The 24,588-nt window shown below is 47.1% G+C and overlaps 1 protein-coding gene across 3 annotated transcripts in view; it reads right to left on the bottom strand.

The window, feature by feature from the left end:
• Window positions 1-24,588, bottom strand: part of dock11 (dedicator of cytokinesis 11) — a 321,886-nt gene that overhangs the window by 156,473 nt on the left and 140,825 nt on the right. For all 3 annotated transcript variants that reach the window (XM_038774333.1, XM_038774332.1, XM_038774334.1), the window contains exons 24-29: window positions 11,053-11,168; window positions 10,595-10,664; window positions 8,598-8,723; window positions 5,558-5,629; window positions 2,909-3,055; window positions 1,960-2,043 (exon numbers count right to left, since the gene is read on the bottom strand). In XM_038774333.1, coding sequence (XP_038630261.1) covers window positions 1,960-2,043; window positions 2,909-3,055; window positions 5,558-5,629; window positions 8,598-8,723; window positions 10,595-10,664; window positions 11,053-11,168 — 615 coding nt within the window. The remainder of the gene's footprint in view (window positions 1-1,959; window positions 2,044-2,908; window positions 3,056-5,557; window positions 5,630-8,597; window positions 8,724-10,594; window positions 10,665-11,052; window positions 11,169-24,588) is intronic.

The following is a 24,588-nucleotide window of genomic DNA, read 5'->3' on the forward strand; positions in this document are numbered from 1 at the left end:
AATCCACTGATGTTTTTGAAATACATTCCCGGGTGATTGGAATAACAGTGTGGTTTTGTACACAGTATAGTTTAACAAAGTAAAACTGCCCACGATGTTTGCTTCACAAGAGAGAAAATTATTTAAAAAGGGAAAAATGGATGTGGTTCATAAAGTCCCTCTAAATTCACTGATGCAAGCAGAGGAAGAACTTTTCTTCATTGCAAGAAAGCAGGCTTACATTGGGTATAACAGTACAGAACGCTCGACAGTAATACTTAGAATTGGCCCCCAAATCAATACATGCAAATACCCCGTTCAAGATGTCAGTTCAGTTGGTTTCTATGAAGCAGAAGGTTATAGGCTCAAGCCCCACTCCGGAGACATGAACACAAAGTCCAGTCAGGCTCCTGTGCTGTACTGAGGGACTGCTGCACTATCAGAGGGATCGTAAAGCAAGATCCAGCTTACCCTCTCCAGTGGATGTAAAAGGACCCATGATGACAAAGGACACCAGTGTATTCCCAGCATGCATGTGAGTGAGGGGGGGTTGGGGATAAAATGCAATTGCAGGGCACATTGCACATTGGAATAGGAGTCGTTCACGTAATCCCTCTCAAACCTGTTCCGTCATCCAAAGAGATCATGACTGATCTGTAAATTAACGCTACATGAGCCATTACTGCGCATTGCTTGTACTAAATCTATTGAGTAACTAAATCTAGTTACTAAAAATCTATCAACGTCAAATTTAAAATCTGCAATTGACCTCGCATCAGTTCTCAGTGTGATTCAAACTTCTACCAGCTTTTGTGTGTGGAATGTTTTCTAATTTCACTCCTTTGAACAAGATATTTTTAAGTTGAAAAAACCTACATGTTAGTGAGTGGATAAAATGATAAATTCAACAGCAAGGAGGAAGAGAGAGTATAAAAGGGGAATGTGGAAAAAGGAAAGGCAAGATGCTTGCGCAGCGATGTTGTTTGTGTACATGCACCATCGTCACTGGGTGAAAATAAGGGGAAAAAGCTAGCAGGCTCACTCACAGAACATCCATTGGGGGAGCATCCATGTTTCCTTCAGTGAGTCAATCTGCTCTTCATTAACTTAAAGATTCAGCTTTGGCTCAACAGTAGCACACTCACCTCAAAGTCAGAAGATGGGGATGGGGGTGGTGGTGGTGGTGGTGCTTTAAACCCTACTCAAGAGGTCAGAGTACGTAATGTACACTGACAGCCCAGTGCAGGACTGAAGGAGTGCTGCACTGTTGGAGGTGCAGTCTTTAGGTTTTGGTTAAATTGAGATGCGGTCTTCCCTCTCGAGTAGCAATAAAGGAATCTGTTCTGAAAGGGGCAAGGAAGCTCTCCTTGGTGTCATGGCCAGTATAGTGGCAGCACGGTAGCATTGTGGATAGCGCAATTGCTTCACAGCTCCAGGGTTCAGGTTCGATTCCGGCTTGGGTCACTGTCTGTGCGGAGTCTGCACATGCTCCCCGTGTGTGCGTGGGTTTCCTCCGGGTGCTCCGGTTTCCTCCCACAGTCACAAAGATGTGCAGGTTAGGTGGATTCGCCATGATAAATTGCCCTTAGTGTCCAAAATTGCCCTTAGTGTTGGGTGGGGTTACTGGGTTATGGGGATAGGGTAGAGGTGTTGACCTTGGGTAGGGTGCTCTTTCCAAGAGCTGGTGCAGACTCGGTGGGCCAAATGGCCTCCTTCTGCACTGTAAATTCTATGTATTCATTCCTCAATCACCACAAAATCAGATGATCCGATCCATTATCACTGTTCGTGGAATCTTTGTGTATAAATTGGATGGAACATTTCCTACATTACAACACTGATTATACTTCAAAAATATTTCATTCAGTGTGGAGTACATCTAAGAGGCAAAGTGTTTTTCTTTTAATGAACCGAATGCAGAAACCAGTTAGACTGACTATTTTATTGATAAACATACTGAAAATTAAGAGAAAATTTCACCTTTGAGTCTTTGGGTGCGAAACAGCTAATGTAGTCATTTATTAGGTTGAAGATAAATCCTCTGTTCATCAATGTTAAACTTCGCTGTTGAATTAAGAAGATGTGTATTATTAAGACATACAAGCACATACTTAGATTTGCACTTCATGATTTACTACTTGCACCATGACCGTTGGACTGATAAGTCTTGCAATGTGACAGCAGGTAGACCCAGCATGATTAGGTTTCCTCTCAGCCCTCTGTACTTCCTTGCTCACATCCCATGAAAGAATAAAACTTAAAAATCCAATGGAGCAATGAGGAAAAGAGGGTGTTGAGCATAATATTGATCCAGGTGGATGATGACGATGGACTGCAAGGTATTTCTCACCTGTAATTATCTTATATAGATAGAACAGTACAGCACAGAACAGGCCCTTCGGCCCTCAATGTTGTGCCGAGCAATGATCACCCTACTCAAACCCACGTATCCACCCTATACCCGTAACCCAACAACCCCCCCTTAACCTTACTTTTAAGGACACTACGGGCAATTTAGCATGGCCAATCCACCTAACCCGCACATCTTTGGACTGTGGGAGGAAACCGGAGCACCCGGAGGAAACCCACGCACACACGGGGAGGACGTGCAGACTCCGCACAGACAGTGACCCAGCCGGGAATCGAACCTGGGACCCTGGAGCTGTGAAGCATTTATGCTAACCACCATGCTACCGTGCTGCCCCTTCTAATCATGTAGCAAGTGAGCGAAGGTTGCAAATGTTGATATATTCAAACAAAGATGCATTCAACAGTCCCAAGTGGAGACTCATAATTGGTGCCGGTATTAAAGAAAGGAGAGCATTATTTTTAGTTTCATGAGCAACTTCATTGCCAGGCACTTGTAAACAGTTCAAGAAGGTTGTATGATGATCAGCTACAACAAAAGAGCATGTTTCTCTCTACTGACCTTCATAAAATGAGCCCAGCTGATGTTCACATTCCTAGATTCCTCGGGGATTTCGGCATACCTCAGGTTGACATGTGGAATTATGGCAAGGAGCAGCGATTGCACAGTGAGTTGGTAGCAATCGGGGAATCTCTGGGCTCTGGGGTGCTGTAAACAGATCATCACACCATTCACAGTGAGACAGTGGAACATTCATGGGCAAAGGAATGCAACCAAAGTTTGATCAGCATTGGAACAGAAAGAATTAAAGATACATTACTTAAGCATTTAGGACGATTCCTTCACACAAAAATATTGCTACAATTATGGGGTTTTATTAGATGATTATGTTTTGAGACTGGATTTTTAAATTTAGGGTAAAACAAAGGAGAATCATGTGACCTGTTGCAAATTCTGAAGCGTGGGTTTTGATTGTTAAAGATTAAAGGGCCCAACTTGTTTTACTGGGAAGAAGGTGCAAGGTGTTCCCACCTGTTTATGATGGCAGAAGCATCCGTGCTCACAGTAGATAGACTATTAGTCGCCAAGTCCCAGAGAAGTGATGCAAATGTCATGTGTTAAATGGTTATACTTTAAATTGGCTACTTGAATCCAAGATAGAGTTGGAGTCAGCATTTCTATCGGGATACATGAACCATGTGATTCACAGTGCCATAGAGATGGGATTTGAAAGGGAAAGATTGCTAAGAAGCCATTTGTGAATTGGATTACATGCTTTCCAGATGAAGATACAGATATTCAAATTAGGAACAGGAGTAGGTCACTCAATCCCTCAAGCCTGCTCCGCCATTCAATAAGGTCATGGTTGATCGGATTGCAATCTCAACTCCACATTCCCACGTACCCCCGATAACCTATCCCCACCCCCCCCCCCCTTGTTCATTGATAATCTATCTTGCCCAGCCTTCAAAATACTCTGCTTCCACCACCTCTTGACTCACTACTCTCTGAGACCCCTTGATTCTCCTACCGGAGGCAACATCCTCTCCACATCCACCGTGGATTTAATATGGTTCCCTCAAGTCCCTCCTACTCTGCTAAACTGTAGGTAACACTGACAGGGTCTAGCGTCTAGCAGATACAAGATTGGCCCCTCAAACGTTTCCTCAGAAGACAACCGTCCATTCCAGGTATTAATCTAGTGAACCTTCTCTGAATTCAGAAACTCAGACAAGGAGAGAGAGAGCGAGAGACCTAGATTGAAAAGACCAAATTTGTCAGGATTTTAAGCAAGGCTGGAAGATTCGCCTAGATGGAGTTAGCAGAAAGATAGTTCTGAGGTCAAAAGTTACCAGGCTGGGAAAGAAGAAGAATGGAATTAACTTCTAGGTGCTAAGAAAACCTTTGGATTGGTTTGGACAACTTAAGGGACCAGTGTAAAATCTAATTACAATGTAAAATTTTCAGTTGTGTTAAATGTAAAGTCCGAAAGTTTTGACCTGTAGTTTAAAGTATACGTTGTGTGCAAAAGCATTGTTTTGTCAATATGAAATGAAAATCGCTTATTGTCACAAGTAGGCTTCAAATGAAGTGACTGTGAAAAGCCCCTAGTCGCCACACTCTGGCGCCTGTCCAGGGAGGCTGGTTCGGGAATTGAACCGCGCTGCTGGCCTGCCTTGGTCTGCTTTAAAAGCCAACTATTTAGCCCTGTGCTAAACCAGCCCTCCTGTTGCTTTGGTTGCTTTTGGTTTGTCTGTTACAATAAAAGTGAATCTTGTCATGGCATCCTTTCAGCTAGTTCACATTTCTTATTTAAAGTTATTGGTTTCTACAGGGATCGTAACAGTATCTCAGATGATTAACATTTAGTGCTGCCGATTTCCTACAGTACACCAACACTTCAGAAGTATGTCATTGGTTGCATTGTGCTTGGAGATGTCCTGAAAGATGTTATAGAAATGGAAGGCATTCTCTCCTGCCTTTTATTTATGTACAAAATCTCAGTGGCAGGATATCCTACTCATCTCCAGTAGCTCCTCATAAATGTACATCGTGTCTCTTCACTGGTCCCAATTACAGGATTGTTTCAAAATGTACATCAGTGCACCAACTGTTACCTATTCAACGTCTTGTATAGATTCACACTTTACTGCATTCATTGCTCCTTCATATTAAACCCATTGACCCCTGATGCACTGTAAAATACGACGAGACGAGAGTAGAATTTAATCGAGGCTTTATTACACAGAGATGTGTGGCCTCCTACAGCAGCTGATGAAATGGCTGCTGTTCGGAGAGCACACACATTTATACTCCGCCTACTGGGCGGAGCCAGCAGGCAGGGATCTACCCCTGTACCTGTAGTACAGGGGCCTTACCGCAATACCCATATATACAATATAATACAACAGTGGTGACTACCACAACACCTTAGAGTGGTAACCCCAAGTCCATGAATGTTGTATCAAAATATTGATATTGTCAGATTTCACTCCATGTAGCTTAAAACACCATCTCCTGGAAATGGGAGTTACTGATACTAACGGGAAAACAGGCAACATGAGAATTTCACAATTATCACATGAATTTTTCCAACACTGTATTTTCTATCATTTGAAGATAAAGCGAGGATCCCAAATATGTTTCTTCCCCCAAGATATGAGGCAATACGTCATTAACTCTATAGAGTGAAAAGGTGATGTCATTTACCTTCAATTTGTCCTTCTCAATCAGATACTGGGCCATTGACTTGATCAATAATTCAAAGAAAAACCATGAATGCTGGAAATTAAAACAAAGCAATAATATAAATGCTCAGCAAGTCTTCTCTCTGACTGGAAATCTTACTCAAAACGTCATTTCTCAACCCTATGGGTATCAGTAACTACTATCATTTTGTTTCACAGCTACTTTGTAACTCTCCAAAGCAATCACTCTTCACAGGAAAGCAGTTAGCATGCTATTTGAGTGCAGGGCCATCATAACTGGGCGAGACCGGATTACACTCAAATGTTCAAACTCATTCCACTGCATAAAACAATGCCGTGGAATCATGGCATCCCTACATTGGAGGAGGAGGCCATTGGGCCCATTGAGTCTGCACTGACCCTCCTAAAGAGCACCCTATATAGGCCCACTCGCCCACCCAATTCCCACCTAACCTGCACATCATTAGACACCAAGAGGCAATTTTGCATGGCCAGTCCACCTAATCTGCACATTTTTGGATTTTGGGAGGAAAAGGGAGCACCCGGAAGAAACCCACACAGAAGGCGAAAACTCCACACAGTCACCCAAGGCCAGAATTTACACTAGTAAAAAAATGACTGGAACGTTTGTTGTAAAAATGTGAGTGGTTCATTAATGTCCTTTCGCGAAGGGAATAGAATTTACAGTGCAGAAGGAGGCCATTCGGCCCATCGAGTCTGCACCGGCTCTTGGAAAGAGCACCTTACCCAAGGTCAACACCTCCACGCTATCCCCATAACCCAGTAACCCCACCCAACACGAAGGGCAATTTTGGACACTAAGGGCAATTTATCATGGCCAATCTACCTAACCTGCACATCTTTGGACTGTGGGAGGAAACCGAAGGAATCTGCTGTCCTTACCCAGTCTGAACCTGCACCAATCACACGTCATGTGGTTGATCCTTGATACTCTCATGGGAGCCAAGGTTGGGCAATAAATTAGACCCTGTCAGTGTTACCTACATCCTGAGAATAAATCCAAATGTTACAGCGATCCTTCACATTGTTTGAAAAGATCATTAGCTGGCAATACTTGCAACTAAATTGCACAAGGAAAAGGAGTTTTAAAACATTGAAATACTGTAGTTGTCACAAGTAATCAAGAAATGCAGAGAGAAAATAGCCATTGATGTGGATAGCACTGTGGCTTCACAGCACCAGGGTCCCAGGTTTGATTCCCCGCTGGGCCACTGTTTGTGCGGAGTTTGCATGTTCTCCCCGTGTGTACGTGGGTTTCCTCCAGGTGCTCCGGTTTCCTCCCACAATCTAAAGACGTGCAGGTCAGGTGGATTGGCCATGATAAATTGCCCTTAGTGACCAAAAAGGTTAGGAAGGGTTATTGGGTTACGGGGATAGGGTGGAAGTGAGTGCTTAAGTGGGTCGGTGCAGACTCGATGGGCCGAATGGCCTCCTTCTGCACTGTATGTTCCATGTTCTATGTTTTATGACGTGGTTTCAAAAATACAAGTGAGTAAGAAATAAAGTGCGAAGAATATTCCAGTATGTGTTCTCAGGATGATGCCGCTACATTGCTATTTCAGGATCACTCGTGTTTTCGATCAAGGCAGTAATTTTTCATCTTGACTATATTCTAAATTAGCCATGTTACTACTTGCTTCAAAATGTTGAAAAGAGTCATGAAGAGTCCTTCCTGCCCGATGTCCATAAGAAAAATAAAAATGCAACAGAAATGTTATCGAATTTAGTCTTTCATAGGCCTTCCGAGTCAGGCTTCACTGTTTCCAGGCAATGCGAGTACCACTGACCAACAGAATGCCCCACAGAGCCACAATTGATTGTAACAATCTTGGACCAAGTGGCAGCTTTTTTGCCGCTGAGTCAGAAAGTTGTGCATTCACCGCAGACTCCATGTAGCACAAAATCCATGCTGACACTCTGAGGGCTCTCACTGCAGTAGTGCTGCACCAGAAGTAGTGCTGCACCAGGATACTGTTGTTTGGATGAGATGCAAAATTGAGCTTCTGTTTTCCTCCATAGGTGGATGCAAAATATCTCACACCCATTATTTAAAGAAATACTGGAGAATTCTGATGTCTTGACCAATAATTATCCCTCAGTCACCACCAGGCAAACAAATTATCCAACAGGTTCTCCCTGCTACTTGTGGGATCTTGCTGAGCACAGATTGGCTGCCACATTACAACAGTGTCCGTACTTCAAAAGTACTCCTTTGCTTGTGCTGTGCTTAGTGACCTCCTGAGGTTGTGACAAGTGCTACAAAAATGCAATTTATTTTTATGGGCAGCACGGTAGCATTGTGGATAGCACAATTGCTTCACAGCTCCAGGGTCCCAGGTTCGATTCCGGCTTGGGTCACTGTCTGTGCGGAGTCTGCGCATTCTCCCAGTGTGTGCATAGGTTTACTCCAGGTGCTCCAGTTTCCTCCCACAGTTCACAGATGTGCAAGTTAGGTGGATTGGCCATGCCAAATTGCCCTTACTGTCCAAAATTGCCCTCAGTGTTGGGTGGGGCTACTGAGTTATGGGTATAGGGTGGAGGTGTAGGCTTGGGTAGGGTGCTCTTTCCAAGAGGCGGCGCAGACTCGATGGGCCGAATGGCCTCCTTCTGCACTGTAAATTCTATAATAAGAACTAGAATCTTGTATGACAGGGGAGGAAGCAGGATAGAAAATGGATGGCCTTTACTCTGCATTGTTTTGAACCAGATAATGTCCTCAACTCCACCACCCTGACTTACATGACGGAGTCATCAGTAAGAGGTGGATGGTAGAAACATAGCCTGTGAGCCACTGGAGGGCGCAGGAGAGGGAGACAGGTAGTAGAGGCTAAAGCTTAAACAACAGGCAGTTCAGTCCCTTAAAAGGGGTAGCATGGCAAAAGGTACCTCAGCAACCACAGCTCTGCAATGAATAATTAAACAACATGATAATTATTAACGCTGGACCTTATTTATCTTTTTGCTTCAAGGAAGGTAAATCAAAATGGCCGAATGGCTGTTCAGACAAAGAGAGCACTGACCTTCAGCAATTTATTGATGGTGAGAAAATCCGCAGATTGTTTCAGGATTATGATGATTGACCTTGCCAGCTCTTCGTGTGTTGTCTTGTTTTCGGAGCTTGAGTACTGGCTCATCCTGAAAACGTACTGGAGTGAAGAATAAGTCAGTGAAGGTTTGCGCGAGCCCTCTGAGACCCTGAAACCTGCTGTGGTGCAACTTGTTTAAACATGATGGCTGGGCTCAAACAGAGGCAACACAACAGTCTAGTGGTAACATGAATGGACTCGTAATCAGAGGGCCTGGGCCTCCTACCACAGCAGCTGGGTGGAATTTAAATTCAACTATTAATTATGGAATTAAAAGCTAGTCTCAGTAATGGTGACCACAAAAGCCTTGTCCATTGTCAACTGTCATAAATACCCATTTGCTTCCTTCTGATTCGGAAATGAAATTTAGTATCTTAACCTGGTCTGGCCCATGTGTGACTCCAAGCATGCAGAAACGTTTTTGCGTCTTCAATGCCCTTTGAAATGGGCTAGCAGGCCACTCGATTGTATCAAATGTGGGGAATGTTTATACTCTGGTGAGAATGAAAGATGAGTCATAGCCACAGAAACCCAGGGAAACGGGGCACTAATAGCCACAGAAACCAAGGGAAAAGAGTGCTAATGGTAGTCCCTAGAGAGAACAAAAGATGTGAGAGGCTAAGCAGCAGAGAAACTAACATAGAGGCTAAACTGTGACAGATGGAGATGTGGGGGGAGGGGGGGGAGAAGGGGGAAGCAAATGGGAGAAGGGGTAAGGAAAGGTGGATAAGATTGGGGGGGTTAAATATATATTAAGGAAGACGAGAAAGAACGAAATGCTAAGAGACAGTTGAAATGAAATGAAATGGGATGAAAACAAATGGGTCTAGTTGGTGTAGAGCTAATCATCTGAAGTTGTTGAATTCGATGTTGAGACCGGAAGGCTGTAGCGTGCCTAACCGGAAGATGAGATGTTGTTCTTCCAGAACATAACATTTTAAATTTAACCCCCCACCTCCCCAATCGTATCCACCTTTCCTTACCCCTTCTCCCCTTTGCTTGCTCCTTCTCCTCCCCCCCCCCCCCCCCCCACATCTCTATCTGTCACAGTTTAGCCTCTGATGTGTGTTTCTCTGCTGTTTGGCCTCTCACACCTTTTGTTCTCTCTGGGGATTGCCATGAGCACTCATTCCCCTTTGTTTCTGTGGCCATTAGCACCCTATTTCCCTGTGTTTCTGTGGCTATGACTCATCTTTCATTCTCACTCCACAGTATAAATAGTCCCCTCATTTTCTGACTGTTAGCTTTGACAAAGAGTCATTGGTCTCGAAACGTTCACTCTTTTCTCTCCATACAGATGCTGCCAGACCCGCTGAGATTTTCCAGCATTTTCTCTTTCATTTCAGATTCCAACAAGCCTGACTTAGTCATCTTCACAGAATCATATCTTACAGATAATGTCCCAGACACCACCATCACCATCCCTGGGTATGTCCACTAGAAAACAAACCCAACAAACGTGGAAGCACTGTGGTATATTATCAGGAGGGAGTTTCCCTAGTTATCTACATGTGTCTCCTGGCATCAAGTCATGCATGGACAAGGAAATCACTTGCCGATTGCCAATTACCCTCCCCCCCCCCCCCCACCACCAGCCCCTAGCTGATGAATTTAATACCAATTGGAGGGAGTACTGAGGGTGGCAAGGTCACCGAATGTACTCTGGATCGGGGACTTCAATGTCCACCACCAAGTGTGGCTCGGTAGCACCACTATTGACTGAGCTGGCCGTGTCCTGCAATCAGCACCCTCAACTCGTGCTGTAGAAATTATTGTTTCCTTTGAAATTTGGTTTTCTTGCATCTGTCCTGATGATACAAGACCACAAGACCAAAAGCTTTGACAGCATATTCTAGGTTAACTTGAGCTACCACAATTACAGCGATGTCCAACCTCTGTACAATTTGAAACATCATTAAGAAGTAAACTACCTTGATATACGATCGCAGATAATGGCCCAGACCCTCTTCATGACATCTGCATACAATGTGTATTATTACCCTGAAAGAGAGGCATGCAAAACAATTTGTTCATGGATTTTAGAGGTAAAATAAGAGCCCGATGAACAAAACAGCAGATGGGTGTGTTGGCTTGTTACTCAAAACAGACACAAAACTCAATGTTTCACATTTCACAACACTTAAACACACGCATGCGCACATGCGAACATGTGTGTACACACAGCAGCATATACACAAATAGCAACAAACACACAGGTTTGCACAAAGCAATACACACACGTGCAACACATACTGCTAAATTGACAAAACTTCACTACACAAGTAACCTTCCATCTCTCATTGGATGGGGTCATGGAGGATTGAAATTGAATGAGAGGTGGGGGAACTGATAGGGAGATGGACGGGGATGATGCATGCAAATTGTTTACCTGGTAGAATTTACTGCAACATCAGTCTGGCTGGTTTTGGTGAGGATTGTGAGAAGCTGGTTTAGGATTGTTGGAAGGAAGTTGACCATCACGCAGGTGTCCATGGCATGCAAACACTGCAAGAAAATATCAACTTAAGTTACCCTCATTTAAAAGCAGTCTGATTTCCAATCGAGGAATTCTATTAGAACATAGAACGATACAGCGCAGTACAGGCCCTTCGGCCCACGATGTTGCACCGACATGGGAAGTCAAAAACTAAAGGCCATCTAACCTACACTATGCCATTATCATCCATATGCTTATCCAATAAACTTTTAAATGCCCTCAATGTTGGCGAGGTCACTACTGTTGCAGGTAGGGCATTCCACGGCCTCACCACTCTTTGCGTAAAAAACCTACCTCTGACGTCTGTCCTATATCTATTACCCCTCAATTTAAGGCTATGTCCCCTCGTGCTAGCCACCTCCATCCGCGGGAGAAGGCTCTCACTGTCCACCCTATCTAACCCTCTGATCATTTTGTATGCCTCTATTAAGTCACCTCTTAACCTTCTTCTCTCTAACGAGAACAACCTCAAGTCCATCAGCCTTTCCTCATAAGATTTTCCCTCCATACCAGGCAACATCCTGGTAAATCTCCTCTGCACCCGTTCCAAAGCTTCCACGTCCTTCCTATAATGAGGCGACCAGAACTGTACGCAATACTCCAAATGCGGCTGTACCAGAGTTTTGTACAGCTGCAACATGACCTCATGGCTCCGGAACTCAATCCCTCTACCAATAAAGGCCAACACACCATAGGCCTTCTTCACAACCCTATCAACCTGGGTGGCAACTTTCAGGGATCTATGTACATGGACACCGAGATCCCTCTGCTCATCCACACTGCCAAGAATTTTACCATTAGCCAAATATTCCGCATTCCTGTTTTTCTTTCCAAAGTGAATCACCTCACACTTCTCTACATTAAACTCCATTTGCCACCTCTCAGCCCAGCTCTGCAGCTTATCTATGTCCCTCTGTAACCTGCAACATCCTTCCACACTGTCTACAACTCCACCGACTTTAGTGTCGTCTGCAAATTTACTCACCCAATCTTTTGTGCCCTCCTCTAGGTCATTTATAAAAATGACAAACAGCAACGGCCCCAGAACAGATCCTTGTGGTACGCCACTCGTAACTGAACTCCATTCTGAACATTTGCCATCAACCACCACTCTCTGTCTTCTTTCAACTAGCCAATTTCTGATCCACATCTCTAAATCACCCTCAATCCCCAGCCTCCGTATTTTCTGCAATAGCCGACCGTGGGGAACCTTATCAAACGCTTTACTGAAATCCATATACACCACATCAACTGCTCTACCCTCGTCTACCTGTTCAGTCACCTTCTCAAAGAACTCGATAAGGTTTGTGAGGCGTGACCTACCCTTCACAAAACCATGCTGACTATCCCTAATCATATTATTCCTATCTAGATGATTATAAATCGTATCTTTTATAATCCTCTCCAAGACTTTACCCACAACAGATGTGAGGCTCACCGGCCTATAGTTACCGGGGTTATCTCTACTCCCCTTCTTGAACAAAGGGACCACATTTGCTACCCTCCAATCCTCTGGCACTATTCCTGTAGCCAATGATGACATAAAAATCAAAGCCAAAGGCTCAGCAATCTCTTCCCTGGCTTCCCAGAGAATCCTAGGATAAATCCCATCAGGCCCCGGGGACTTATCTATTTTCACCTTGTCCAGAATTGCCAACACTTCTTCCCTACGCACCTCAATGCCATCTATTCTAATAGCCTGGGTCTCAGCATTCTCCTCCACAACATTATCTTTTTCCTGAGTGAATACTGACGAAAAGTATTCATTTAGTATCTCGCTTATCTCCTCAGCCTCCACACACAACTTCCCACCACTGTCCTTGACTGGCCCTACTCTTACCCTAGTCATTCTTTTATTCCTGACATACCTATAGAAAGCTTTTGGGTTTTCCTTGATCCTACCTGCCAAAGACTTCTCATGTCCCCTCCTTGCTCGTCTTAGCTCTCTCTTTAGATCCTTCCTCGCTTCCTTGTAACTATCAAGCGCCCCAACTGAAACTTCACGCCTCATCTTCACATAGGCCTCCTTCTTCCTCTTAACAAGAGATTCCACTTCTTTGGTAAACCACGGTTCCCTCGCTCTACCCATTCCTCCCTGCCTGACTGGTACGTACTTATCAAGAACACGCAATAGCTGTTCCTTGAACAAGCTCCACATATCCAGTGTGCCCAACCCTTGCAGCCTACTTCTCCAACCAACACATCCTAAGTCATGTCTAATGGCATCATAATTGCCCTTCCCCCAGCTATAACTCTTGCCCTGCGGGGTATACTTATCCCTTTCCATCACTAATGTAAAGGTCACCGAATTATGGTCACTGTTTCCAAAGTGCTCACCTACCTCCAGATCTAACACCTGGCCTGGTTCATTACCCAAAACCAAATCCAATGTGGCCTCGCCTCTTGTTGGCCTGTCAACATATTGTGTCAGGAAACCCTCCTGCACACATTGTACAAAGAACGACCCATCTAATGTACTCGAACTATATCTTTTCCAGTCAATATTTGGAAAGTTAAAGTCTCCCATAACAACTACCCTGTTACTTTCGCTCTTTTCCAGAATCATCTTCGCCATCCTTTCCTCTACATCCCTAGAACTATTAGGTGGCCTAGATTTGGAGCTCGCCCACAATTCACCTGTTGCTCCCGGATCCTCACGGGAACAACAGGGTCGCTGAATCGGATCCTATATGATATTGTTGACAAGTAGAGGAGTAAAAAGAGTTCACAATCCAAAAAAATGGCTGCTCCAGTAAAGAAAACAAAGGGACTTGTATTTCAGTGGGCAGAGTGTCAGGCTCTGACTGAAAACCAGCGTGTGTCTCTCCAGATACACAGCCAAGTTTTCAGACCAGGTTTTCCCGTACTCTGACAAAAATAAAAATCGGGGGCGTGATTTACATCGTCACTCTGGTGGAGTGGGACCTGATAGAGCTGGCCAGACCAACTCCACAGTGACCACGCCGTCACCTTTCCAGGAAACCCAGTCAGCAGAGAGTTAAAACTTCCCCCAGCAACCCCTCACCTCACAAATTGGACAATTAGCAGGGCTTCTTCTCCCCCCCACCCACTACACCACTGCGGCAGTATCGCGGTTGCTCCTGCCCTCACCTCACTGCCTCGTCTTCCCCACTCCCGCTTACCGTGACTTACAACTTGAACACCACTGCCACAATGGGGTGCCAGTACTGCCCTCTGGCTCAGATTGGCACTGCCAACCTGGCAGTACCAACCTGCGCCGGGGTAGTAGGGTCAAGGAGGGCATTGCCCAGGCGTGTCCCCCTCACCCCGGGGAATATACTTACCTTGGCGCCCTGGTGGGATCCCCTCGACTATTTCCCGTCTTCACAAAGCTGTTGTGAACCTCGCCGATGTGACATCACATCGGCGAAGTTTCAATACTTTCCCGCTCTTTGCAAGTGGGAATCTCATCACATCGCCAGCGAGGGGTCGGAAAAATCGGGAAATGAGATCTCGATGGCGAGGATCTCTTTTCTTGACTCTCACGAGATTTTGCCCTCCGCGACACTGCTCTCGCTGACGGCGAACGTGGGCACAAAATCACCCGTGTCTTTCAAAACCCTCGTCACTGCTGTAATGTGAGAAACACTTTAGAAGATGTGATAAACGATAACAACAGGGTGGCTGAATCGCATCCTATATGTTATTGTTGACAAGTAGCGGAGTACTCTTTTTGTCAATAATAGATTTTAATAATGTTGGTGAAGGACAACTACTGGCCTAGGACATTGGCGAGAGAGTCTTTCACTTCTTTGACATGTGGAATCTTTTATATCCCGAGAGGCCCGATAGGTCCTCAGTTTAATATCTCGGGCGAAATTCTACGACCCCACGCAGGGTCGGAGAATCACCCGGGGCCGCCGAAAATCCCGCCCCCGCTATGTCCAGGATTCTCCCACCCGCACAAAGTCGGTGTTCCGCCAATCCCACCGCCCGCCTCGGAGAATGGCGGGGGCCGGCGGGAGGCTACGGGTTTTTGTACTGCCGTTATTCTCTGGTCCGAAGTCCCGCTGCTGAGAGGCCTCTCCCGCCACCGTGGTTTGAACCACCTCTGTACCGGCGGGATCGGCAGCGCGACGGGCCCCCGGGGAGGGGGGGCGCGGGGCGATCGGACCCCGAGGGGTGCCCCCAAGGTGGCCAGGACCGCGATCGGGGCCCACCAATCGCCGGGCAGGCCAGTGCCGTGGGGGCACTCTTTTTCTTCCGCCGCTGCCACGGCCTCCACCATGGCAGAGGCGGAAGAGAATCCCCCAGCGCGCATGCGCCGGTGGTGACGTCAGCGGCAGCTGACGCACCGGCTCATGCACAAACCGGCGAAGGCCTTTCGGCCAGCCCGGGCGGCGGGCGTCAAAGGCCGTTGTTGCCGGTTTTGGCGCCAGTCGGTGTGGTGCCAACCGCTCCGGCGCGGGCCTAGCCCCTCAATGTCAGGGCTTGGCCCCTAAAGGTGCGGAGAATTCCGGACCTTTGGGGAGGCCCGACACCGGAGTGGTTGGCGCCACTCCAATAAGCCGGGACCCCCCGCCCCGCCGGGTAGGGGAGAATTTTGCCCCCCCATCTGAAAGATGGCTCCTCCGGCACTGCTGCACTCCCTCAGTACTGCACCGAGAATGTCAGTGTACATTTTGCGCAGCAGGGTTGGATCGACAACCTTGAAAAAGATTCAGGTCTTCACTGTGCCAACTTGTAACTGGGTTCTGAACTACACAAGCTATTTCCAAAATCCAGCATTGCCCCTTGCCCAGCCCCTCCACACGCAGTCTTGTCATTTATAACTCGGGTTACAATAGTCCCACGCAATCACACATAGAATCCCAATGGCAGTTCCTTTAAATGTCAATAGTGTACATCAGGGGGCAGCAAACATCAAACTTAGAGCTCAGCCATTCAGGAGCAATATCAGGCTGCACTCCTTCACAAATGGGGCAGTTGGGATCTGGAATCTCTCTTCTAAAAGACTGCAGCTGCTGGCACAGGTAAAAGCCTCAGGCCTGAGATCGATACTTTCTTTTTAGGTCAGGATATCAAGGGATAACCATATGAAGGTTAGATTGAGAATGAATGCAAATGGGGTAATGATCGAGGTCAGTCATAAGCCAATTGAATAGTGGAATGCACTGGAGGGGCTGAATGGCCATGTTTACAGTTCCAGGCCCTCTGCTGGTTTTACACCGGCTCTAAATTACAATTCTATATATCTGTGAATCCACTGGCATTTGAAAAGAAGGAAAGACTTGCGTTGATAGATGCTTTTCACAACCCACAGTTTGTCGCAAAACATTTTACAACCAAAAGTACTTTTTGAAATGTAGTCACTGCTGTAATGTAGGAAACGGGAAGTCAATTTGTATACAGCAAACTCTCACAGACAGCAATGTGATAATGATCTGATTCTCTGTTTTTCTGATGTTAAGAGAGACATGGGCTGCAGGGTGGCACAATGGTTAGCACTGCTGAATCAAAGCGCCAGAGGCCCCGGTTCGATTCCGGCCTTGGCTCCATGAAATTTGCAATGGGGACGCTAGGTGATGACTATCCTGCAATGCAGTCAAACAGGTTGATCGTATAAGATGTGGGCTCACTATACACACGCTCCCATACCTATGCAAATTGTTGGGGGGGGGGGGGGGGGTGGAATCCTGGAATCCTCCAGCTGCCATTTTCAAATGGCTGTGTGAAGATCTGGCCCTCTTATGAGCTTAAAGTACTAATTCTGGCAGCAGACCCACTGCTTCAGCTTCAGAGCCTACGAGCCCACAGCTGGGATGAGGGAATCTGCCTGAGTCAGGTGCGCACACTTGCAACTCTCCTGCCCCTATCCCCAGAACCCAAATATAAAATAGGCTGGGATGGTTGACAGTGGCTTGTTGAAAGTGGCAGGAGTTTTATAGCAGGGGGCAGCACGATAGCACACGTGGCAAGCACTGTGGCTTCACAGCTCCAGGGTCCCAGGTTCGATTCCCCGCTGGGTCACTGTCTGTGCAGAGTCTGCACGTTCTCTCCGTGTCTGCGTGGGTTTCTTCCGGGTGCTCCGGTTTCCTCCCACAGTCCAAAGGCGTGCAGGTTAGGTGGATTGGCCATGCTAAATTTCCTTTCATGTCCAAAAAGGTTAGGAGGGGTTATTGGCTTATAGGGATAGGGTGGAAGTGAGGGCTTAAATGGGTCAGTGCAGACTCGATGGGCCGAATGGCCTCCTTCTGCACTGTATGTTCTATGTATCTATGCAGCTGTAACCTACTTCAATCTTTACTTTATATGACTTACATTAGCAACCATGAGCTGAATTTCAGTGCTGCGTCTGTGCGAACACTCTCTTCACAAAATCAAAATTTCCACTCCAAATTTGGGCAGAGTCTCTGGCGTGCAATGCTCTCAGGCAGATTTTATTTTGAGCTCACATTCCCTCACTGAAAACCTCGGTGATCCGATGTAAAAGAGGGATCAGATTGAGTTTGTGAGTTTTGCAAGAATTTCTGTGGAACGATTCCATAAGTTTCCTAGTCAGCGGCTCCCTGAGACTGTGGATGATCTATCAAAGGGTTCGAACTCTTCCGATTGCTCTGAAATTGTAGGTTAATTCCCCTGGCCACTGTTGCAAGCTAACCCAAGAGATTAATGCGTCTAATATCATGAGGCAGGTGGGGATTTAGAGATTTCCCACCGATTGGAAGTGGGATGGTCACAAGGTGAAAATGTCAGGGTAGAACCTGTTGCCCTGTTCCTGCTGATGCCACCTTCTCTCTGGCCTATCTCAGAGTGGCTGCAGTGTCACCTGAATCAGGCCGCAGAGTCTCTCAAGAGACCTGAGGCATGCAGAGGACCTGACTGGGAGTGTACGCTATGTTCGCTCAGCTGCTGTGACCAGCACTTTCAGGATGACATTTTCTGGTCCCCTTCTTGTTGGGTGGGGTCGGCAATGGGAGTGGAAAATATCACGAGAAGTGCAAAGCCACATTTTAAGTCAGCTTAAATGTTTGCCATGAACGGCCCTTTCCCTTTGTTAGTGCCAATCTGTCTTTCCCACTGTTGAACGTTGGAAACCTCCTTGGAATACATTTGCTTCTCATTATTGTGTCTATATGCCGGAATCAAAGCCCCACATCATATAACCCATCCACAGTGGTCACAGCATATAATCCATCCACGGTGGCGTGATATCAGAATGGCACGAATCATGAATAGCTTCAAAAGGCGTGCACCTGCCAATCAGATCTCCGAGGAGAGCTCAGTGGTGAGCACAGTACTCACAGAGCTGCTCCGCGTATTCAGGAGGGAGAGGGGGTACCAGGGTTTGACTCAGGGGTCACCAGGCTTACCTCAAAGCTGCCAGAGTTGACTCGGGGGTCACCACGGTTTGACTCAAGGGAGATCGAGATAAGATTCAAAGCAAGATCAGGGTACTGGGGGAGGATACCAGGGGCCTAGTCAAGTGAGACCAGGAGGAGGCGAAGGGGTGACTGTCAAGTGTGAATAGCTCCGTTCTTGAGGCTGCATTCTGCTGCCGGGCCCGAGCTTCTTAAAAGGGCATCACAGAGGGAAGGGAAGCCTGTGACAGTTTGGTGGGGAGTCAGCATAGAACATAGAACAGTACAGCACAGAACAGGCCCTTCGGCCCTCAATGTTGTGCCGAGCCATGATCACCCTACTCAAACCCACATATCCACCCTATACCCGTAACCCAACAACCCCCCCAACCTTACTTTTATTAGGACACTACGGGCAATTTAGCATGGCCAATCCACCTAACCCGCACATCTTTGGACTGTGGGAGGAAACCGGAGCACCCGGAGGAAACCCACGCACACAGGGGGAGGACGTGCAGACTCCACACAGACAGTGACCCAGCCGGGAATCGAACCTGGGACCCTGGAGCTGTGAAGCATTTATGCTAACCACCATGCTACCCTGCTGCCCCCTGGACTGATCGTTCCACCAAAATCTGGCAGGGTGTTTGATGGGAGCTTCTGGTGGTGGGCTGTTATCAAGCAAAAGGTTAATAGAAAGACATGCCAGTGATCATTATGCTGCTGCAGATGAGACTGTTTAGCTGTAACTCAATTGACATGCCTGACGTCAAACTTGTCATGCAATTATGCCCACTCAAACACCACTTATGTGTGTGAGTGCCACTGCTTGCTGCTCAGCATTTAACCCTTGGTGCACTCATTCCAAAAGCAATAACTGCCATGGTGGAGCTGTACCATTGTCCAATTGGGCAAGCTACTATACTCCCATAGAACGTTGGCAATGGCGCATTGCCCAAAGATAGCACTCCTAACCCTTGGCTGTGTGCTGTTAAGTACCCCCCCATTGACCACGTTTAGCATAAGACCTTGGAGTGAAGTCTTGGACAATGCCTGCATCAAGTCGAGAGATCAGTGTGGTGATGTGCATCACTGTAAATACACAAGGGGTTAATGTAAATACATGTAGACTAGCTAGACACTAGAGGGAGCACCAGAGACATGACATACAGACACTCAACCATTAGAACAGCTAGATAGGACACAACCAATGGGCATTCACGATACATACAGAGGTGACACGACCACAGGAGGGCATTACACCAACCCATATATAAAGGACACAGCACACATGATCTTCCTCTTTCCAGTGGAGACAGTCAGTGAGTAGAGACACAGGGTTGATTCAATATCACTCCCACCACGTGGATTGTAGCAGACTGGTTCGTCAGTCTGAGTAGCTATAGAAGGATTAACAGTAGTGGCGAACCAGAGTAGGAGAAGTGTAAATAGTTTAATAAACATGTTGAAGCTATCTCCACATCTGAACCTTCCTTTATCAAGTGTACCACAAGGAAGCCTAGGGCATAACAAGACACTCAGGACGCAGTTGAGTGGCCAAAGCTGTGGCCAATTGGTTATGTGGCGTGGGACAAGGGTTGTATGAGGTCTTAACAAATCAGAATGCAAAGTAAGAACTGTGTATCAATGTGGTGGCTTGTGGGTTTTGAGAGGCAGCTTCACACGGTGAATGGCGAAGACGCGGTCGGTCAGACAGAAGCTAACCGCCAAGTCTCTGAGAGGAGAACGTACGAAACATGGTGATCGCACTGTCATTATTATCAACCATAGGTGCCTGGCTCACCAGAGGCAGGAGCAGAACTGTGAAGAGGAAGGAGTGGCAGGGCTTGCTCTGCATACAGAGGATAAACCCCAGAGAGCCATTGTTTGGTGACACCGTGCTACACACAGCATCTACAGGCAATGTCTAATATACCTCCAGATGATGGAGAACTAGTGTTGCCGAAGATTATGCATGCCCAGGGAACTGGTTAGTCACATCTGCCACCTTCTACAGGATGTTGCGCCACAAGGATGTAGGAGGGCAGAACGGAGATGATCATTCATCCTCTTGCGGCACTGGCTGGCTGTCCTCTTCTGCAAGGCATTAGCACGGTGTCACCACCTCCCATGCTGGATTTGTGGTCTTGCTGGCAGGTCTTTGCCCAGTGCGCGGGGGTAGCAAAGCACGCCGGGTATCCAAGCACCCATCGGGCACTGGAGGAAGGCGTCAGTGAATTTCGAGGCAGTATGCTTCTTAGCTTTCGCAGTCATGACTGCCCAGCAGCAAGCGTGCTAGCTGTGTAAGAGGCAACTTTTAAATACAGCGTAAATTATGAGGTAATGGGGAAGGAAGGGGGGGGCTGGGGAATCTGAGCAAAAGGGCATGGAACCGACGCCTGCAGTCTGCTTCTAATGCCACACTATATGGTCGAAAAAGCCGCCATTGCCGTCAGCGGTATAATGTCGCCTTTCCTGCCAGACATCAGCCTGTGCCGATAGCGGAGAAAATCTCACCCAAAGTATTTTAAAAGTGACCTCCGCCCACTTATTTCATGGCTTATCTCATCTCCCACATCCATATATCAAGCAGGAAGGAAAGAGCATGGGAAGGTGGGAGCCGAAACAGAGTGGAGAGTCAAGATGGAGAATCATAGCCAGGGACAAGGATTTTCAACTGACCATACGGAACATGGGGAGGGGGATGGGGTTGTGGTGAAGGGAGATTTTAATGGCATCATTGAAATAACAAGTCGTTAAAATATCGAATTACTTTGGACCAGTTACTGGATGTAGTGGTCACAGCAAAATCAAAGAGTGCATTGAGGAAGCAGCAGACACGTATGCTGACTATGCTGAGGTTCACCCTGAAGCAGCCATTGACCAACTGGAGTTGCCGCAGAATGAAACAGTGAGAGGGTAGTGCACAGTGACACTAATCCCCCAGTCAGGCTGAGTGAGCTAGGCACATGGAATTCCCAAATATGGACCACAGGATATTCGAGATGTACACTTCAGTGTTCTGTCTGTTCAATATGTTCAGATTTAATAAGAAACAATGGTTGTTATTCAATAACACGTATGAATTTTAACCAGCTTTCTTTGTCACCTAATGCCGAATTCCATATTCACTTCCTTTCAGAACCACCAAAGCCACATGGTTAGTCCATTCACATGAGTCAGCTGGAAATGTTTATTTCTACTTTGGGTTACGCGTGTTTGTGTGCATTTATGTGGGTGAGCGCAATAGGGTGTGCACTTTTAACGTATGTAACAATGCTTGCTTGAGGGTGTGCATCTGCACTCTCACACACGTGGAAGAACGTATTTGGATTTTGTGTTGTTCACAGCCAAATAAATACTTTCTTTTCCAAATTTAGAATGCCCGATTCATTTTTTCCAATTAAGGGACAATTTAATCTGGCCAATCCAGCTACCCTGCGCATCTTTTGGGTTGTGGGGGTGAAATCCACGCAAACACGGGGCGGGCCGGCGTGTCCCGAATTCTCTGCCCCCCGAGATTCGGTGGTGGCGGGAATCGCGCCGCACCGGTCGGCGGGCACCCCGCAGCGATTCTCCGGCTCGCGATGGGCCGAAGTCCCGATGCTGACAGGCCTTTCCCGCCGGCGTGGTTTAAACCACCTCTGGTACTGGCGGGATTGGCGGTGCAGGCGGGCTCCGGGGTCCTGCCCCCACGGTGGCCTGGCCCACGATCGGGGCCCACCGATTGGTGGGCGGGCCTGTGCCGTGGGGGCACTCTTTTTCTTCCGCGCCCGCCATGGCCTTCACCAATGCGGGGGCGGAAGTGACCCCCTCCCCGGCGCATGCGTGGACGAAGTCCTTTTGGCCCCGGCTGGCGTGGCACCAAAGGCCAGCTGGCGGAGTGGAAACTACTCCGGCACGGGCCTAGCCCCTAAAGGTGCGGAGAGTTCCGCACCTTTGGGGCGGCCCAACGCCGGAGTGGTTCACGCCACTCCAACACGCTGGGACTCCCCCGCCCCGCCAGGTAGGGGAGAATCCCGGCCACGGGGAGAATGTGCAAACCCCACAATGACAGGGCCGGGATTGAACCTGGGACCTTGGCGCCGTGAGGCAGCAGTGGTAACCACTGTGCCACCATGCCGCCCTGCCAATAAAATACTTAACAGAAAAGTTCAGTTGGAATGGTTGCTTGCTAATCTTCGTCTCCCTGTCAGTAGGGAATGGTGGGCTTCCCTTGTGGTCTCCATTGTGTGGACCACAGTAGTTAAGGTTTAAACTCTTGGCCCTGGGCTGTGCTAACCCAGATAGGCTGATAAAGAAGTCAGGCCTTTCAGCCTGTAAGACAGTCTGCCTGAAACATAAACTGGCTGTAAAGATGAAAGATTGTGTGGAGGAAAGCCGGAAGGACAAGGTCATTATTGTAAAGGAGCGGTTACTGCAATACTAACAGAACTCTCAGATCACAAATGCGAGAAAACTAACAGATTTCCATTAAATGAAGTAAATTGTTTGGATGAACAAACAATTTTGCAAAAACGGGATGAGGAGTTTGTCTCAAGGGGGGACATAAAGAAGAGTGTCCCTATTCCAAGAGTTTGGAAGAAAGAAGAGTGACCTCCTGAACTGTCAAAAATATTTTGACAGCTCAACAGAGGCCAAGAGGATGCTCACCTCTGCTGGTCGGGCCGGGAACAAAAGAGTCAGGATAACGTGTTGACCATTTGTGATTAAGGTGGAGGAAACATTTCTTCATCTGCAAATTTTTGAAATTCTCTACACCAGATAGCAGTAGATAATCAATTGTTGAGTATATTAAAGATGTTATGTTCAAAAGATTCCAAGGGAATGAAGGGATAAGTGCTGAAGTAGGAACGTGCTGTTGTGGTAGACCTTACTGAATGATGGATTAGAATGCGTACTCCTTTTTCTTATGCCGCAGACAATTTTCACACAGCAACTTGCCTGAAACAACCTCTTGCAAGACTTGTGATGCTCGGAAACAGATTCAGGTTTACACATTTAAGTGAGCAGTTAGGCTCTAACTGGGGGGAGGGGGGGTGGTTCTCTCATATCATCAGAGACCCCCCCCCCCCCGGTGGTTGAATTTTGGGCAGGGCGGTGGGCGGTACCCTAGCCTTCCTGCCGCCACCCAGGGACCTTGACACTGGCAGCCTGGCACTGCCGCCCAAACACAGCCATAGTGCCTGAGTGGCACCGCCAGGCTGGTAGGGGCACTTCCAGGGTGCCAGACAAGAAGTGTCCGGCTAGGGATTGGGCCCCGAGATGCCCTGCCCTTATGTGATAGGGTGAGGGTGGGCTCGAGGACACTCAAATAGGTACGTTTGAGGGTTGCGAGAGGTGGGGATGCCAAGGAAGGTCGAGATGTTGGGGCAGCATTTAAAAATGGCGCCAGAAAATGAGGGAGGTGCGGCCTCGATGGGGCATTCCCGACTGGGGCAGGGAAAAAAATACAGATTCCCAACTCTATTTTTTGGGCGTCTGATCAAGCCCCAGCTCTCATTGACACAAGTACTCCCCAAGTTAATTATTGGATTACAAATTCAATTCCCGTGATGACAATTTTTTCTAACCTCGAAAGTTTTAAATTCCTGACTCTTTTAAAAAAGACGTAGAAGTTGTATTTTGGAACAGAGAGTAGACATACCCCTCCCACATGCCTCAAGTCAATGTTGGTTGTCGGTTAAAACAGTCGTAAGGTGATCAGCAGAAAATATCCCATCCCTTCCCCCTCCTGGCACTTGACCTGAAGCCAACTAGAAACCAGTCTGTCAGAAATCACACCTTTCCTAGGACTGGACTGAACTGAACCTACTGCAGTGTGAAGTGACTGATCTTAATCTTCCTCCAAGGCACGTTTCATTCTTTGTTCTCAGAGAAAAACATTTCTACTCTTAAAAATAGAACACAACATTTTCTGGAACGGAACACAAATATGTGGAATACCAGCAATCCTCCAACCACTTATCAACATTTCAACTTACAAGGGGAGGGACATTTCATTTTCCAACAAGAAGAATCGAATGGCTCACTGCTACCCATTAATAACATTATCCAGGTGTTTCCTCAGCTCGTTTTGAGAGGCAATGTTGCACATTAACATCCT

Source organism: Scyliorhinus canicula, chromosome 17, assembly GCF_902713615.1.
Source record: "Scyliorhinus canicula chromosome 17, sScyCan1.1, whole genome shotgun sequence".
In the NCBI taxonomy this organism is placed as follows: Eukaryota; Metazoa; Chordata; class Chondrichthyes; order Carcharhiniformes; family Scyliorhinidae; genus Scyliorhinus; species Scyliorhinus canicula.